At 43.9% G+C, this 18,938-nt stretch overlaps 2 protein-coding genes across 8 annotated transcripts in view; one reads left to right on the top strand and one right to left on the bottom strand.

Annotated features, from left to right (window-relative positions):
- The window catches only part of ACO2 (aconitase 2), a 69,008-nt gene that overhangs the window by 48,101 nt on the left and 1,969 nt on the right, over positions 1-18,938 (bottom strand). For 2 of the 7 annotated variants that reach the window (XM_027107800.1, XM_027107798.1), the window contains 2 exons: positions 18,454-18,625; positions 3,346-3,551 (listed from right to left, as the gene is read on the bottom strand). In XM_027107800.1, coding sequence (XP_026963601.1) covers positions 3,346-3,381 — 36 coding nt within the window. In that variant the 5' untranslated portion in view covers positions 3,382-3,551; positions 18,454-18,625. Of the gene's footprint in view, positions 1-3,345; positions 3,552-18,453; positions 18,626-18,938 lie in introns of those variants that run through there. The other 5 variants (XM_027107801.1, XM_027107797.1, XM_027107802.1 and 2 more) reach the window with 3 other exon arrangements.
- On the top strand, positions 3,608-14,169 carry PHF5A (PHD finger protein 5A). Its single transcript, XM_027107813.1, has 4 exons — positions 3,608-3,974; positions 4,404-4,427; positions 4,928-5,094; positions 13,421-14,169. Exons 1-4 carry the CDS (start codon positions 3,923-3,925, stop codon positions 13,508-13,510), a joined length of 333 nt encoding a protein of 110 aa, XP_026963614.1. The 5' UTR covers positions 3,608-3,922; the 3' UTR covers positions 13,511-14,169.

Raw genomic sequence — 18,938 nt, 5'->3', positions numbered from 1 at the left:
CAGCCCCCGTTCACCGCAACTAGAGAAAGCCTGCGCACAGCAACGAAGACCCACCGCAGCCGAAAATAAATTAATTAATTTTTAAAAAAGGCAATGGTGTGCTCCTCTCTTCCTCTGCCCAAATTTAAGATTGGAAGTTTGTTTACTCATCCATTCAATCATTCATTCATTCATTCAGTTCAAATCAACAGCTGACTATAGGACACCTGAGAAGGTACCACAGTGAATAGGGATGACCCGTTTCCCAATTCAAAGCAAGATTTTTTTTTTAAACATGGCACTTTACACAGGCACTTATAACTTCTGCAAATGTGTCAGACTTCTTTGTAGTTAACTGCTGTTTCAGATTTACATGCAAGAGGTTACGTGACTTCCCCAAGGTCACAGGATGAGAACTCAGCATCCCAGTATCTCAAGGCAAAACCAAAATCTAAAATGTATCTGGAAGTGCCCAACCATTTTTATTTACCATCCGTGGTCATTTACACAAAATTTAAAAAACCAGAGAGTAAATGTGGCTTTTCAAAAATTTCACCTCCATTTTCTTCACTCTGTTTCTATCTTCCTACCTGGTAGCAGGTACTATCAAACAATAGAACACTTTAAAGAGCACTGTTTTCTGGTTATGGACCATTAATGGTACCCTGGTTGACAGGCTGAGTCTTGATGCCAAAGGGAAGCAGTACTATAGTGCAGGTGCTGGGACCTCAGCCTTGGGAGTCAGAAAGGAGCAGATTCAAATCACATCCACTCACAACTAGTGATAAGGCCCTAGACAAGTCTACTTTAATTTAATTAACAAACAATTATATAGCACTTACTAGATGCCAGCAGGGTTCTCAATACTTTGCAACTATGATTATTAGATAAGTCAGATATACTATTATCCGTATCTTACAGGTGAAGAAACAGGCATAGAGAGGTGAAGTAACTTGCCCAAAGTCACAGCAAGTGAGTATTAGTCACCATTCAAATAAGATAGTGTGATGCCAGAATCCATGCTCTTAGCCATTACACTATGCTTCTGCTCTAATCCTGTTTCTTCATCTATAAGACAGGGCTAATAAATCTGCCATATCTCACAGGATCATGTGAGACTACCGGCACACTAAGGTAAATGTTAGCTACTCTTAGTGGTAGTAGTAACTGCCATCATTCTATCATCTACCTTCACCTTTGGTCCAGCCAAGGACCCACCAAGACCTTTGGTCTTCTGCCCAAAATACTTTAGCTGAGAAAGATCTCCAAGGTCCTCTGCAGTAGAATACATTAGAATATACTGACGTTTCACGAGAACAAAAATTGTCTGCTTTTTTTGCTTCACTGTATCCAGAGGAAGCAGTGGATACTCAGTAAATATGTGGTGAATAAGGTAGTAATAAATTGAATGCATAGACCGGGTTCTGTAGACACAACTAAAGTAGTACCATCACTTCTCAAATGTAGCTAAACACAAAAGAGGTAAATTTACAAGGTTTTCAGAGCATAGTGGTAGCTGGCCGTTACTTAAGACAGCCTGGCTATTAGGAGACAGTGTGGTATAATGCTGTTCATTCATCTCAGCTAAATGAACAAATAAGGAGACCCAGGTTCTCCAGGTCTTGGATTGTCTATCTGTAAAAGAGGAAGTTGGACAACATGATGATCATAAACAAATATATTCTACTTTCTCATCACTTGATAACAATCATCATAACAATATGAATGGAAGCCGACCACCAAAAACTCAATAAATGTTTGTCAATGAACATAATCCCCAACTGACAGATGAGGAAACTGGGATTCAGTTCTCAAGTTCAAGGTCACTTGCACTGGGTAAATATGAACTATAGTCCAGATCTCTTCCTACACAGGTCTAACACTCATGCATTCCAAGATCCTTTGTGATATCAGTCCTCTCTTCCAAGTTCAATAAACCTGTAATAATTTATCTTATCAAATAATCTCGCCTAACTTCACTACATCATGGGTCAGGAGGATCAGAAAGAAACACTATTTCCACTTTGTTAACCTGGAGAATCAAAAGATCTAAAGAGATAATTAGCAAATCCCTTTTTTTGCCCAGAATTTAGAGATCATAAAATAAATGATGATTTCGCTTTAAACCATATGGTTTAAATTTAAGCAATGTGACTTAAAAAAAAAAAACTTCTGGTAACACAATACTTTTTGAGAGTACAGTACAAAACTTCTTTTTCAGTTCTGTAATCAGAGTTGTGCTACTTGATCCAAAGTAGAACCACAAAGTTAAATGTAAAAGGCTGTCAGAGAATATCTATAAATGCTTGCTCATTTTATTTTTATTAATGAAATACATGCCTGACATTGAATCTGAGTATAACACCTTCCTAGGATTGTCAAGTTAGGAGTGAAAAAACATCTGGCAGTCACAGTCAATTTTCTAGATGGTTCATAACAGGACAGTCAAGGTCAAATTGTTGAGTCTCTTTTACCCTCCCATCTAGTAACTGAAAAGCAACTAATTATGAGCTCAAAATACTCCATTCTGGTACTCTCACAAACACAAATGTCAGCTCCAGGACCACACTCGGGCTCAGAAAGTTCTGAGGGCAGGCTGACATGAACAAGAACAGAGAACAGAGGGGTAGTAGGGCAGATGCTCAGGCCACAGCACTTGGGTAACACTCAGAGAGCAGGAACTTTTACCTACTTTCTAGCAGTTTCATCATCTATCAAATGAGAATAGTCATCTCACCAAATGATTTATGAACCAAATGACATGACGAGGAATTAAGTCTTGCAATCTTGTGCAAAGGTGAGAGACTACAGTTATCGTTACTAATTACTACGCCTGGGCACGGAAGGCCCCCTCTAACTCCTGGCTATATGTTCCGCAGGATCCCCACAAGATGGAATAGGTAATAGTTTTTTTCCTCCAAACTTCAGGTCTGGCAACCACGGATGCACCTGGCTAGCAAGGGTCTGCTGCTGAGAGATGAGAAGTGAGGCCTTCGGGCTCTGGACCTAGCGGGCTCAACAACCACCGCGCCCCCCAGTCACCTTGTCCTGACCTTGAGGAACGGCAAAAGAAAAAGAAAAAGAAAACCCTACAGGGGAGAAAGTGCGGCCCTCAAAAGAGGTGCCTCCACTCTTCACCTGGCCGCCGCTTCTGAGACCCACGCTTCCCGCGAGGCGGAGACAAGGCTGGGAGAGCTGACTGAGCCGGGGACGCCTTGACCTCGGGCGAAGGGCCCAAGGCAGGGACAGGTACACGAAAAGCCGGGCGGAGGTCGGGCCCGCCTCGCCTTGCCTCGCCCACAGCCGCAAGCACAGGAGGAGGCACCCCGCCCCCGTGAACCCAGAGGGCCCTCAGTTCGCTCTCACCTGCAGCCGGGTCACCAGCAGGTTGTAAGGCGCCATTTTGTGCACTGACAAAGATGAGGTCGCTTGAAAATGACGTGCACACGGCGTACTTAAAGCCTTCGGGCAGGGGGCGTGGCTTGAATAGAAACGCAACACAGTGAAGGCTGGGCCTCCCGAGAGGCGCCGAGTCCTGCGAGCGCCTTGGGCGGAGCTCCCGTGTGAGGAACCTACAGGGAAGAGGACAAAGCTGCATAAAAACACTTGCGGAAATAAATACAGGGAACAAGGATTTCTTATCGAAGTGCAAGCTTCATCTTTGCACTTTTCAATTTGTATCTTCCATTCAGATCTCCAAAGGTGGTTTTTTGTTTTTTGTTTTTTTTGATGACTTTCATGCACCTGCCAGGACCTGACTCCCCAGTTAGGACGGAAACTTGTCTTTGAAATGTCATCGCGCGAGAACGACCGGGGCGTGGTGCAAAGATTGTAAACGCTGATGGAAGCCTAGAGAACCAATCACGGCGACCAGGAGGCAGGAACAATGGAGGTTAAAGGTCGGCCGGAAGTTCCCTAAGTTTCCGGTGGCATAGAGGGAGCTATGGCTAAACATCACCCGGACTTGATCTTTTGCCGCAAGCAGGCTGGTGTTGGTGAGATGGCCTCCTGCCCCCGACTGTCTCGGTGGGGATAGTATTAGAACCTGAGGAGTCCGGGGTTCCCATCACTTCCTTAGGGTCTTGCCTCGGCGGCGCCACGTTTCCCGCCTCACGGTCGGTAGTGTAGGAGCGCGTGGGTTTAAGGTCTCTGATGAAAAGAGGGCGGGGCGTGCGTGCTGGGAGGCGGAGGCGGGCTGCCGAGATGGGGTCCGGAGAAATTCTCAGTTTGCCCATGACCTGGGAGGGACTTCGGGAGGGTGTGGATTTGGTTCGGATTGAAGTTTATGAGGATAAGATGGAAAGACTTCCTCAGGGTTCACTGCAGTCCCTGCTCCTGTCCCCACCTCAAGCTCGAGGATGTTTGTCCCCTCTTCGTCAAAACCTTAATCCTAATTGTACTCTTTACCGTCTTTCATCTTGCAGCCATTGGAAGACTATGTGAAAAATGTGAGTGGAACACGCCTCCCCAGACAGCCCACCCGTCCCACTCAGTTTCTGTGGAGCCAGCCAACGGGCATTTCCAACGGTGCCACTAAGAGGGCTTTGAGTAGATGTGACTGGAAGCATGTTAACACAATGGCAGGCTGCAACTAAAGGCCACCACCCCACTCCAACTTGCACATTTTAGACACTAATTTGAGAAAAATCTCTAGTTGTGGACCAGAAGTAGCATGACCCCGTCCCCAACACACACAGCGTTCTGCCAGTTAATCATACAGACTTATCTACCAGGTGCTATTCTAAGCTCTTTACCCATTAGTTGATTGACTTTTCCTGTGTGTTGTGGAGATTGAGCTGGACACTAGGTAAGCCAAGTTTTGTGATGCCAAAGCAGCAGGCCCTAAAGTCACCATCAGAAGACCAGTGTATTTCCCCGTTAACAGGAGGAGGGCAAAGGACTTGAAGTACTTGCAAGTGGGCATAACTTCATTCTCTTTTCCTCACAGGTGATGGCAAGTGTGTGATCTGTGACTCCTATGTGCGTCCCTGCACCCTGGTGCGCATATGTGATGAATGTAACTATGGCTCTTACCAGGGACGCTGTGTGATCTGTGGAGGGCCCGGGGTTTCGGATGCCTATTATTGTAAGGAGTGCACCATCCAGGAGAAAGATGTGAGTATATACTAAGCTTTTCATCTGATCCTTCCTTGTATTTAGTAACACTTTGCCATCCACTCCTGTGGCCTGTAGATGACTATGTTCATCTAGTCATCTAGGTTATAATTTCTTCAAGGTCTGTGAGCCAAACTGGATGTAGTCCAACAAAACGCACTTATTTTGCATCAAGGACAAAAATGCAAGAGAAGCAAATGTTTGTCAGCACTAGCAATTTGGAAAGCCCTCTCTTCCTTTGATGTCTCTCTCTCTCGTTATTTTTTTTTCTCTCATTATTTTTATTCAGAAATAATATCCTTTTTTTTTTGGCTGCCCCCCCTGGCTTGTGGGATCTTAGTTCCCCAACCAGGGATTGGACCTAGGCCACGGCAGTGAAAGCCCAGAATCCTAACCACTAGGCCACCAGGGAATTCCCAATATCCTGCATTTTTAAGTCCTAGCACAGTGCATGGTGTGTAATAACCACTCAGTAATTCTCTTAACTATCATTAAGGACTATTTGGATGGATGTGGTGACTTCTGAACTTGGGACAATTCAGGTTGATTTCAGCTCTAAGTGGCTAGAGAATGCTTTTGGTTTGATTTTGCAGAATTGATTGCAATTCTTCTTATGACATTTTTGCCCCTTGACATTGTGTGGTGGCAGTGGCTAGTTATTCAACTTCTTGAGCCAGATGCCAGGGTAGAGGAATGTAGGTCTATACCAAAAGTAGGCTTCTTGGGGAGAGGGGTGGGAAACCCATGAATCAGCTTTTATTCTTCTTATGACACAATAAAAGGAACTGTGATACATTACCAATAGGCTAGTATAAGGTATCTGCTTACCTAATCTAGGATAAGGCGTAAGGCAAAAGATAAATAATTCTTGGGACTTCCCTGGTGGTCCAGTGGCTAAGACTCTGCTCTCCTAATGCAGGGGACCCGGGTTTGATCCCTGCTCAGGGAACTAGGTCCTACTTGCCACAACTAAGAGTTTGCATGCTGCAATTAAGAGCCTGCAACTAAAAGATGCTGCATGCCCCAATGAAGATCCAGCAGATGGCAACAAAGATCCCGCGTGCGGCAACTAAGACCCAATGCAACCAAATAAATAAATAGATAGATAAATAAATAAAATCTTTAAAAATAAGAAAATTTTTTTTTTTTTTGCGGTATGCGGGCCTCTCACTGTTGTGGCCTCTCCCGTTGTGGAGCACAGGCTCCAGACGCGCAGGCTCAGCGGCCATGGCTCACAGGCCTAGCCGCTCCGCGGCATGTGGGATCTTCCCAGACTGGGGCACAAACCCGTGTCCCCTGCATCGGCAGGCCGACTCTCAACACTGCGCCACCAGGGAAGCCCCTTTTTTTTTTTTTGTCTGCATTGCCTGGCTGTGGAATCTTAGTTCCTGGACCAGGGATGAAACCCAGGCCCCCTACAATGGAAGCACACAGTCCTAACCACTGGACCACCACGGAATTCCCAAAAGATAAATAATTCTTAATATTTCTTTATGCAAAGAGTAGGTAGTTTTTTTATATATATATATATATATATATATGCATACACACAGACACACACACATACACACGCTATCTCTCTTATTCTTCACAGTAGCTTTGTTAAATAGGGATTATTATTATCTCCATTTACAGCCTCTCACCCAGCTAATAAGTGGCAAGTCCAGTCTCTCTGACTAAACCTAGTGGTGTCCTTTCATAAGTCCTTTTTTCTTTCTTTAACCCAATTTATTATTTATTTAGTTTTGGCTGCGTTGGGTCTTTGTTGCTGCGTGCAGGCTTTCTCTAGTTGCGGCAAGCAGGGGCTACTCTTCACTGCAGTGCGCGGGCTTCTCATCGCGGTGGCTTCTCTTGTTGCGGAGCACGGGCTCTAGGTACGCGGGCTTCAGTAGTTGTGGCTCACGGGCTCTAGAGCGCAGGCTCAGTGGTTGTGGCACACGGGCTTAGTTGCTCTGCGGCATGTGGGATCTTCCCGGACGTGGGTTTGAAGCTGTGTCCCCTGCATTGGCAGGTGGATTCTTAACCACTGCGCCACCAGGGAAGTCCCCTTTCATAAGTCCTTTTGATGGGATGTGCCTGTGTTGAGGAGAAGCAATTCAGCCACCTCAGCAACCTTTACATTTGGATCCTGTCTACCTCTAATAAGTGGGATATATCAGACCAGATAAAACTTTCTTAACATCATTAATTCTTCTGTTATTTAGAGAGATGAGAAAGGTCATAGATAAAGTACCAGAAACATAATTTCACATGGTGATTTGAACATCCTCTTGTCCTAAACTGTGATTTGCATTTACCTTTGACTGTCAAATCATATCCTGCTTGATCTGATCCACTCCCTTTATAGAAAGGACCTTGGTTTGTGTATTTGTCTCCCCTTTTCCCTAGTTCTTTGTATACTCCCTGGCATGTACTGTAAGTATGGTCCACATTTTTGTTGCTAACTCTGTAAATCATGCATAGGGTTCCCCCTACAGAGTGTCTGGTATATAGTAGGTGTTTGGTAATTATTTATAGCCTATATACCACAGTAAGACAATATCAGTGAAGAGAAAGTACAAACAATCCTTAAACTAGCTAAAACTAGCTAAAGAGTCCATTAAGGACAACATTTTCTTGAACCTTTGCATGGTTGTAGCTAGAGGTTTTGTTTTGTTTTGTTGTAGCTAGAGTTCTTATCTGGCTTATGCTTGGCAACCAGAGAGTGCTTAATAAGTGTTAATTGCTGTCTGATTCCTCTGCATGCGGTATGTGACCTGATCTCTCTGGATCCTTGTGCCTCATTCTGTCCCTGAGAATTATTCTAGATGTCACCACTTCCTCTACTTCACGTGTACAGGAATGTTCTGAGGATATCTGAGATGGTATCTAGCTCACATTTACTCAGCAGTAGTTTCCAACGAACACAAAACAGTCCAGTGATATGATCCAGCCTCTCAGCCTTACAGATCATCGTGTAGATTAAGTACCTAAGACTTTCCTATGCAGAAATCTTCCTGCAACCAAAGCAGCCCCTGTTACTGTTCTCTTCCTGCAACTTCCATAATTTATAAGGGAATTAGACCAGTAAACTAAGCTGGGTGTTCTCCATAGTTTTTCAAAGCTTCAAGAATACTCAGGATTTGGGACAATATCTGTGGGCATTGCTGCCAGAGGACCATTTGTTTCTTTGCTTTTTTTTTTTTTTTTAAATTATTTATTTATTTTTGGCTGCTACTCTTCGTTGCGGTGCGCAGGCCTCTCATCACGGTGGCTTCTATTGCTGCGGAGCACAGGCTCTAGGCACGTGGGCTTCAGTAATTGTGGCTCACGGGCTTAGCTGCTCCACAGCATGCGGGATCCCCCCAGACCAGGGCTCGAACCAGTCTCTCCTGCGTTGGCAGGCGGACTCCCAACCACTTCATCACTGGGGGAGTCCATTTTTTTTTTTTTTTGAAAGAAATACTTTGTCCTATCTAAAGTGAAGCTTTGGGCTTCCCTGGTGGCTCAGTGGTTAAGAATCCGCCTGCCAATGCAGGGGACATGGGATCGAGCTCTGCTCCGGGAAGATCCCACATGCCACGGAGCAACTAAGTCCATGGGCCAAAACTACTGAGCCTGCGCTCTAGAGCCCGCGAGCCACAACTACTGAGCCCATGTGCCACAACTACTGAAGCCCACGCACCTAGAGCCCATGCTCTGCAACAAGAGAAGCCACCGCAATGAGAAGCCCACGCACCGCAATGAAGAGTAGCCCCCACTCGCTGCAACTAGAGAAAGCCCGCGCACAGCAACAAAAGACCCAACTCAGCCAAAAATAAATAGATAAATAAGTAAAAAATAATAAATAAATAAATAAAAAATAAAGTGAGGCTTTGATTGTGTCCCAAAGGACACTTTTTTTATTTTATTTTTTTTGTGGTATGCGGGCCTCTCACTGTTGTGGCCTCGCCCGTTGTGGAGCACAGGCTCCAGACACGCAGGCTCAGCAGCTATGGCTCACGGGCCCAGCTGCTCCATGGCACGTGGGATCTCCCCGGACCGGGGCACGAACCCGTGTCCCCTGCATCGGCAGGCGGACTCTCAACCACTGCGCCACCAGGGAAGCCCGGACACTTTTTTTTTTAATATGAGTTTATTTATTTATTTTTGGCTGCATTGGGTCTACATTGCTGCGCACCGGCTTTCTCTAGTTGCAGCGAGTGGGGCCTACTTTTTGTTGTGGTGCACGGGCTTCTTATTGCAGTGGCTTCTCTTGTTGCAGAGCACGGGCTCTAGGGTCATGGGCTTCAGTAGTTATGGCATGCAGGCTCAGTAGTTGTGGCTTGTGGGCTCTAGAGCACAGGCTCAGTAGTTGTGGCACACGGGCTTAGTTGCTCTGCAGCATGTGGGATCTTCCCAGGCCAGAGATCGAACCTGTGTCCCCTGCGTTGGCAGGCAGATTCTTAAGCACTGCACCACCAGGGAAGTCCCAATTTGTAGTTTCTTATGCGTGGTATCATATTGATCTCCCTTCGCCCTTGACTCCTTTACGCCTTTTACTTAACCATTTTCTTTAACTCTCCCAACAAGAAGACAAGAAAAATAGTAGCTAATATCTTTGGAGCACTTGCTATGTACCAGGTACTGTGCTGGACATTCTTTTCCAAAAGTTCTATATGATACAGATGAGGAAACAAATGGCTTAAAGGTGTTAAGCATCTTAGCCCAAGGTCACATGACTAATAAGTGGCAGATATGGGATTAGAACCCAGGTCTATCTAACTCAGTTTCTCAACCCTTTTTTCCCCCATGATTGTTCCCCCAAAGGAGAAAAGTTAAAATCTAATTTAAATTAAATTTTCTTGGGAATTCCCTGGCAGTCCAGTGGTTAGGACTCTACGCTTCCACTGTAGGGGACACGGGTTTGATCCCTGATTGGGGAACTAAGATCCTGCATGCTTTGCGGCATGGCCTAAAAATTGATTGATTAATTAGTTAATTAATTACATTTTCTCCACCAAAAGAGGAACTGAATGCTAAGGAGTAAGATTTTGTTGGGTAAGAACAAACTTCAGATCGCAAACCACTATAATAGTGAAGATGTTTTCATCCCCACTGAGGTGCACGGTCTGACTCAGAGCACTTAGTCTGACCGCCTGACGGTCTTGGTCTTCTCAGGGTGGGTAAGGATGTTCCCCTCCCTCTCTTGCTATTTCTACCATTCTCTTCTCCCCATTTAAGTAAACAGCGGAGCAGTCAAATATATGCAAAAGTTATTTGATACTTTTCAAAGCTAATTCACAAGTTTACCATGCTCTCCAGCTTCCAAAACCACGGGAAAGTTTTGGTTCTTGCCTCTGGGAAGCCCTGTTAGAAAAAACGCCAGACTGGGAGGTAGAGAGCCCAGGTTCAGGTCTTGGCTTTGCTACTAACATGCTGTGTGTGGCTATGGGGAAATCTCCACCAAAAGGAAGTATTGAATAATAATCCCTGTTACCTTATGGGTACATTTACTGAGAGCTTAAAAGCCTTTAAAATTAAAGTTTCAAATAGAAAATATGATACTCTTGTTAAGGTCTCAAACCAGTGTACAGTCTGGTTTTTACATTGTAGGTATTCATTGGACAGTTGCTGAAAGAATGAACGAAGTTTCATCTTCTAGTTTCTGTTAATAAGGCAGGTCTTGCCTGCTGTTCATAATTCTTTGCTACTGATTGTAAGAAATGGAGATGTGGACGCATTTTCTGTAATCATGTTTTTCTGATCTCAAAATTTTTAAATTGCCTTTGGTTCTGTACATATTTCCCCGTTGTATGTTATATTTTGGTACATGATTAGCGTTGGTTTTTTTTAAATAAATTTATTTTGTTTATTTTTGGCTGCGTTGGGTCTTCATCGCTGCGTGCGGGCTTTCTCTAGTTGTGGCCAGCGGGGGCTACTCTTCGTTGCAGCAGGTGGGCTTCTCATTGCGGTGGCTTCTCTTGTTGCAGAGCACGGGCTGTAGGCATGCGGGCTTCAGTAGTTGTGGCACGTGGGCTCAGTAGTTGTGGTGCACAGGCTTAGTTGCTCTGCGGCATGTGGGATCTTCCTGGACCAGGGCACGAACCTGTGTCCCTTGCATTGGCAGGCAGATTCTTAACCACTGCACCACCAGGGAAGCCCTCGAGGTTTCTTAACAGTCCTTCCATCTTCCTTTTCATGCTTTCCATTCACAGGCATATTCACAAAAGCCAGCCAGTTCCGATGCACACATCCTCACCTCTTCACAACATTAGTGGAATTTGGGAACAACCACAAGACCCATGGGAGATGTGTAGAAAATAAAAAACAGGAGTTTAGGCAAGAAAACAGGAAACTTATAAGTCAGTGAGAGAAAATGCCATAAAAGCCAAAGAGCTAATAATCCAATGCATTGGTTTTCTGATTTTTTTTTTCAACTTTTTAACATGTAGAGTCCCATCTTCAAAAAGTATCTTACACAGAAGCCGCGTGTGTATGTGTGTGTGTGTGTTAGGTTGAACCATCATGAAATTGCTATTTATTTTTGGCAATTTCTTATAATTTATTAAGCGCTGGCTATATGCTAGGCATTGTTCTAAGTATATTGATTCTTAATTCTGTAAGGTCGGTTCTACCATTGTAGTAATTTAATATGTGACTAAAAAGAGACACAAGGAGGTTCATAACTTCTCAAAATTCACGTGACCTATCTCCAGAGCCTACAACCTTTTTTGTTTGTTTGTCCGTTTTGGCTATGTTGGGTCTTCGTTGCTGAGCGCGGGCTTTCTCTAGTTGTGGTGAGCAGGGGCTACTCTTCGTTGCGGTGCGCAGGCTTCTCATTGCAGTGGCTTCCCGTTGCAGAGCACAGGCTCTAGGGGCGCGGGCTCAGTAGTTGTGGTGCATGGGCTTAGTTGCTCTGAGGTATGTGGGATCTTCCTGGACCAGGGCTTGAACCCCATGTCCCCGGCATTGGCAGGTGGATTCTTAACCACTGCGCCAGGGAAGTCCCTACAATCTTAATATGAGTGAGAACACAGCTGCACAGATTGGGGGGTGCGTCCTACTGTCACCTGGCACCTCTCAGGACTCTCTAGGGCCCTATAAATACAGTTTATATACACTGACCTGATCCAGTCATCTTATAGTTGGATACAAATCCAGACAGAAGTGGTTTGCCCACAGTCACACAAGTCAGTGAGGCAGAGTAAGCCTGAACAGGCTATCATAATACCATAAAATTTCAAAGCATCCCTAAAGGGCTTAAAGCACTGTCGTGTTTAATAGCAGGCTACCTGGGGCCAGGAGAGGCAGCTCTTCCCACGTTTGTACCAGGACTTTGAGTACAGATTACGTGGCTTACTTGAGTTCCCCCAGCAAGCCATTGGTGGGGCCGGGCCCACAACCTGGCTTGCTTAGCACACCAAACTCCACAGATGGTAGTTCTCAGTGTAATACATGGTACATGTTTTCTAGAAAATAATGAAATGTTAGTGTTGGCTTTGTGTGGTCTCAGAGATTTTTGTACAGTGTTGATATCAGTCCCCAAAAAGAGAAATCAGCTGAATTAGAAATTAGGCATTAGAGATGCCTAAGGACTTGATTCATTCATTCATTCTATAGCCCAGTGTCACAGGAAACAGCTGCCTTTGACATGGGTGTTTAATAAAATCCTGAGATCTAAGAAGGTTTCTTCCAGTAGCAATTCCCCCAATTTTCCTCCCATCATCCCCAATCAACTGATGGAGTCATCATTCCTGCAAAACACAGCTTCCCAAGGGCTTCACTGAAACCACTCAAGCTCACAAAACGGCCAGGGGAGGGTGTCACTACACATCAGAGTATGAGCCATCAACAGCTGTCTCTGGCACAGGAGCACTCTTCCCCCAAGACCATGTGTCCGGTTAAGTGAATTGATACGGACACACCAAACTCAGTATTCTCTTACGATATTTGAAATGTAAGGTACTATTTCCTAAAGTCTTTAGGTTTTTTTCCCTTGGTATTTTCTCCTTTCTTGGGATAGTGAAAGAGAGCTAGGAAGCTTGATCTGTAGATGATTATTACCATTTCTTACCTCTCACTTGGAGAAAATCCTTTGAACACCTTAAAGAGTTTTAGATTCTACCTCCACTATATCATATTAGTAACAGAAGTGGGCTAAGAATCCAACATTATAAGTGCAGGCCACTGGATAAACGGTGGACAGGCCCTGGGCACATTCTAGGTGTTTAGTAAATACTTGATTGATCAAATAGCATAACTGAAGATGAATGGCTAAACCATTAATCCAAAAGTTATTTTTATCTTAAATCCCTCTCAGTTCAAGCTCAGAGACTTTTAACAACTTATCTGTTCTGTTTTCCAGAGAGATGGTTGCCCAAAGATTGTCAATTTGGGGAGCTCTAAGACAGATCTCTTCTATGAACGCAAAAAATATGGCTTCAAGAAGAGGTGATTGGTGGGCTGCCTCTTCCTCCCCCCATCAAGCTGCTGCAGCTGCCAAAAGAAATGCCTACAGAAAGGAAATGGAGCACAGAGCATCACCTGAATTGCCTATTAGTACACTGGCCCCTTTCCACCCTTTCCTCTCCTCTCACCCAGCCATGGTAGGAATGGAAAAAAAGATTCTTCGCAGAGCACTCTGGCAGACTGTACCACAGACAAATTAATAGATTGGTTCATGGCATTCCTTAAATTCAAGAAGCAAGGCTGTGTTAATCCACATCGAGAAGTTCTGTACACCAAAAGCTTCTAAAACAGGAATGATGTATTATTTCAGTCTTCTGTTTGAGGAGCTGACTGTGAGGCTAGCTGCAGTGAGAAGCATGGCCTTGCAGCAGCTCTGATGGCAGCTGTCCTTGATGAAACATCTGCAGTGCGATGGGGGCTCTCAGAACAGTCAATGTGGGCATTTCATCTTGTAACACCCACCAGGTGGTGCTGCTTCATGTTATTTTTCTTCTAAAAATTGGAAACCCTTTCTGTTGCTATTGTATTCATAAAGTAGGTGTTTATTTTCTGGTAGTCAGCCCCTCCCCAATTTAATTTTAACTCTAGGAATTTTAGTCACCCAGGAATTTATGATTCAAAATAAAGGTACTGGGATTCATTAAGCACTTTGTTCTCTTATTACTACTGGAATTCAAAACCACCCATGCCTTTTATGATAGGTAAACCAAAGTTATTTTTAGAAACTTTGATGTTTCCCCTTCCTGTCCAACTTGAATTTTGAACTGAAGAGATGGCTTCCAGTAATGGTGAAGGGAATGAGACAAAATGTACTCGAATGAGTTAGGAGAACTGAACTTGGTTGATTTGTTTCACAAAGTGCATATATACTCACATTAAGGATATGAGGGGAGGGATTTCCCCGGTGGTGCAGTGGTTAAGACTACACACTTCCAATGCAGGGGGCATGGGTTCAGTCCCTGGTCAGGGAACTAAGATCCCACACATCTCTCAGTGCTGCCCCCCCACCAGAAAAAAAAAAGGATATGGGAGGTTGCTTTAAGTAAATTCAAATTCAGACGCATCCTTTACCCTAACTCAACTACCTGTACTTTTTGTCTGCTAGAGGCAATAAGCAAGTTAACCTGAGGAGCCACATTCATAATTGGAGACTTCCAGTCAAGAAGGTCTTTGACACCATGAATTTGAAAAAGGTTGTGCGTCCTGCAGATTCTAGGGGCCTGGCCCAGTGTTACCCTGCAACTCAGTGGCAGGTCCAAGTTGAGATGAGAGCCTTCTGATTTCCTATCAGGGTTTTATCTTGGATCAATAAAACTTGGTTATTTGTAATGTATTGAGTGTCCAAAATAGAATTAAGATAATCTCTGCCTTTAAGGAATTTAATAATTGAGCTTGCCAGAAATAGCTCAGTGTAACACAGGGGACACACAAAGGAAGGGTTCTGGGCCTCGCATGGGGTACCTTGGGAAGGCTAGGGGAAGGCCACAGCCATAGGGCTGCCATGAGGGCTCCTTTCAGTTCCTCAAACTGCCGTTTTCCCTCCTGCCGCAGTGCTTTTTACCTGTTTTTTACCTCTAAAGCTCTGCTTCCCTTCTGCTCAGCTAACTCCTACTCATCCTTCAGACCTTAGCTAAGTATTTCCTAAAAGATGCCTCATCCAAACCCCAATCTAAGTTCCTCTTGTTATACTCCCACATAGCACCATAAGCATTTTGTTTATAGCATTTGGTAATATTGACTGTCATCTACTAGGCTGTGTTCCATGATGGCAGGAGGCAAGTCTGTTCTGCCCAGCAGGTAGCAGTTTCTCAGTATTGAATGAATAACTGAAGTCATAGAAATCAGATAATAAACTGGGCTTTGAAGGCCATGTTGGAACCTACAGGCAAAGGGGGTAGGGTCTGCAGATAAAGATATTTGTGTGGGAGAAACAGTTTGAATGGGGTGATACGTTTGGGGAGCTCTGAGCAGTTCTAAAGCATCAGGTGAGGGTTATGGTATATCAAACGAGTTGTAGAAACCAGATAATTTTCAGATTATAACTAGAATCTGTCATTTGATTCTATAGTAACTTTAGTTTTAATGTGTAATATAAGTCAAAATGTTTTGTTTTGCTGAACAAATCAGTTTCTAAAATTTGTTTATTGGGACTTCCCTGGCAGTGGTTCAGACTCTGTGCTTCCAATGCAGGGGGCACAGGTTCAATCCCTGGTGGCTGAACTAAGATCCCACATGCCGCATGGTGTGGTCCCGCCGCCAAAAGAAACATTTGTTTATTAACCACCTTGGTCTACATAACATCTTGCATCTCCAGATGTTTGAAAAGCTACTCCTTACTTTCAGCAAAACACCACCTTAACTGTGCTCTGTGAGTCTTAGTGCGTATGCCTCTAAAAGTTCTTGCAAGGGAGCTTAAAATTTAATGTCCAGTAGGATTTCCACACTGATCAACAACAGGACAAGTTCAACCTCAGTCTGGTGAATTCTGCTGAACTCCGTTCCTCTGTCACCTAATTTTATAATCCCATTCTCCATTTGTTTGCTCTCTGAGGCCAAGAGAATGATACAATACAACGAATAATTTAAAAACTTCTTAGATAAACAGCATTCAAGTTCAAATCCTTAGTTATCGTCTACCTTGGACTTTAGAATAAGTCCTTTTCAGTTTTAAAAATTAGAATAATGATAATACTGAATTCTCTATTGGGAAAACATTGCTTACAAGCTGAATTTTAACCTCGAATAGTATATAGTTCTGTGAAAAGAATTAGAATGATCTCAGCCAACTGTGTATGGCCACAAAAAATCAGAATGGGCTTAAAAATTATTGCTTTTCTCCATTGTTGAAATAAGCACTACCTACACAGGTCTAGTTGAAATAACTGAACTCATCATAGTCTGTCTAAGAAAGTGGTTCCATTTCCTGGGTTTATGATTATTACTATTAAGTATTCAGGGTTTGATACATTCATTTCTAGGATCTAAAAAGGATGAGTGTCTTCCAGCTTCTCAGATATACTCTGTACACATATGGTAATTTAATCTCCTTTAAACATTGCACTTTTCATGTGCTCTTGCTCCAAAAAAAAAAAAAAAGTATAAAGAGAAATGTGTGGGCTTTATTTTCGGTCCTGTATTTGAATTGTAATCTGCTATTGACCTTTAGTGAGGTTTTCGGTGCTTTTTTTTTTTTCTCATCTATTAAATAAGGATATTAATGCCTCCCTCTTTGGGTTGTAAGAATTAAATGTGACCTCGTAAGTGCCTGACCCTTACTGGGAAGGCTTTACATCATAAATGGTAGCTCTTTTACAGTGAGCCTTTACTTCATAGATAAACATTTAAGTTCTAGCACTGAAGATCCTCCATATGGTTCCCTCTCTTCCCTACCCCTCAGGTTTTCCTCTATTCATTCTCTGCTGTTGATTAGGCAGCTGAAGGGGATTCCTCACACACAGCCCATCTTCTTGGCTCTCTATTTCCTTTGTTTGAAATACCACTCCACCACCGTCACATCATCCAGCCAAGTCTGTACCTTTTCCTTCTAAGCTCCTAACATCTCATGAATGCTTCCAGATGCACCATACCCCACAACAGTCTCTCATGCCTAATACATATGTATAACAGAAAAATTTCATGAAACATTTACTGTGTGTACAGTATTTTCAATTTATTCTGCTCTAAAAAAAAAAACAGAAAAAGGGGTCACAAATTCAGGAGTCTGGGTGAGTAATATAAGTGATTAAAAGGGAGGCGTGGGATTTCCCTGGTGGCCCAGTGGTTAAGACTCTGCCCTTCCATTGCAGGGGTCATGGGTTCCACCCCTGGTTAGGGAACTAAGATCCCGCATGCCAAGCATTGCTGCCAAGAAAAAAAAAAAAGCATGATGATCAACGGTATGTGGCACTGGGCCTCAGTGTCTGTGGGACAATAGGGAGTGGTAGGGACCTTGGAACCAGAGAGCACAGGCCCTGTCTAAAGAAGACAGTTGCTGTTCAAGTCCAGACAATTGCCAGCTTGAATACCCAGTGTTAACAGATCTTTTGAATTCAGGACAAGTGGCAAATTAAGATACTTTTGTGCAATCTCCCAATTTTTAAGTGTTGTCAATTTTTTTTTTTTTTGGATGGGTACCATTTTTTTTTTTTTTTGCGGTACGCGGGCCTCTCACTGTTGTGGTCTCTCCCGCTGCTGAGCCCAGGCGCCGGACGCGCAGGCTCAGCGGCCATGGCTCACGGGCCTAGCCGCGGCATGTGGGATCTTCCCGGACCGGGGCACGAACCCGTGTCCCCTGCATCGGCAGGCGGACTCTCAACCACTGCGCTACCAGGGAAGCCCTGGATGGGTACCATTTTTAAAGTCTTTATTGAACTTGTTACAATATTGCTTCTGGGTTTTTTTTTATGTTTTGGTTTTTTGGCCCCGAGCCTTGTGGGATCTTAGCTCCCCCACCAGGGATAGAACACACACACCCTGCATTGAAAGGTGAAGTCTTAACCACTGGACCACCAGGGAAGTCCCTGTCAACTCATTTTTGAAATTTTAATGTGTCAGTATATGCCAAGGCAATACATCCACCAGATGTGGACCTTGGCCTGCCAATTAGCAGCTTCTAAATTAAGAAAATTAACTTCCCAGGGAATCAAATTCAACTGACTAAATTTCCAAGAGATTGTATGTCACTATATTTTGACCTGTAGCTCTTTATAGTTTGAAGCAAGGACATAAAGGTGAAAGATTCTTTGCCTTGGTTGGAATTTTCCTGCCTTAAAAAAAAGAAAAGGACTCCAGTTCCCATCTTTTCCCAGTTATTCAGTTCCTTATCAACTCTATCCCCAAGTGGCCTCTCTGCCACCACCAAGGCTACAATGATACTTTCTTTGAACACGGCAGTTTTAGTCTTAGCCAAAGACAGGTTCGTTCACTTACCTTGTTTACTAGAATTCACTCACATCAGGTCAGTACATAGCAAATCATTTGCCCTTGGCATCCATCCAATCACTCTTCTCCAAAGCTAATTGCTGTTGTGGCTGTCTTTGCTCCTGCCCAGTTGGAGGAGTGGATCTGAAGAATCAAACTGAGGAGCTATTTTCTTGGATAACTTAAAAGAAATTACAAAATTTCTCACCCCAACATGTGTATATGAGAGTGTGACTCACCCCTGAGAGTTAACTGGGGCTAATTATGACTAGCCTGACTTGTCACAACAAAACATCTGGCATAACTTGCTTACTCTCAGACAGGGGAGCTGCCTCCACCCTCTCCCCAAGCACACGCTTACTCCTGAAGCTCACCATTTTGATAACAAAGCGTATGCCTGTCAACGTATGATAATTCCAAATGGGAGGGGACTCTGGAATGCTTGAGTAGGAATTCAGCTCACAATTAAGCCCTGGCAAGATGAAATCACACGT

Source organism: Aethalodelphis obliquidens, unplaced genomic scaffold, assembly GCF_003676395.1.
Source record: "Aethalodelphis obliquidens isolate GAN/ISIS:26980383/991018 unplaced genomic scaffold, ASM367639v1 scaffold8, whole genome shotgun sequence".
NCBI lineage: Eukaryota > Metazoa > Chordata > Mammalia > Artiodactyla > Delphinidae > Aethalodelphis > Aethalodelphis obliquidens.
Note: the sequence above shows the minus strand (reverse complement) of the source record. Positions and strands in the feature narration are given on the sequence as shown.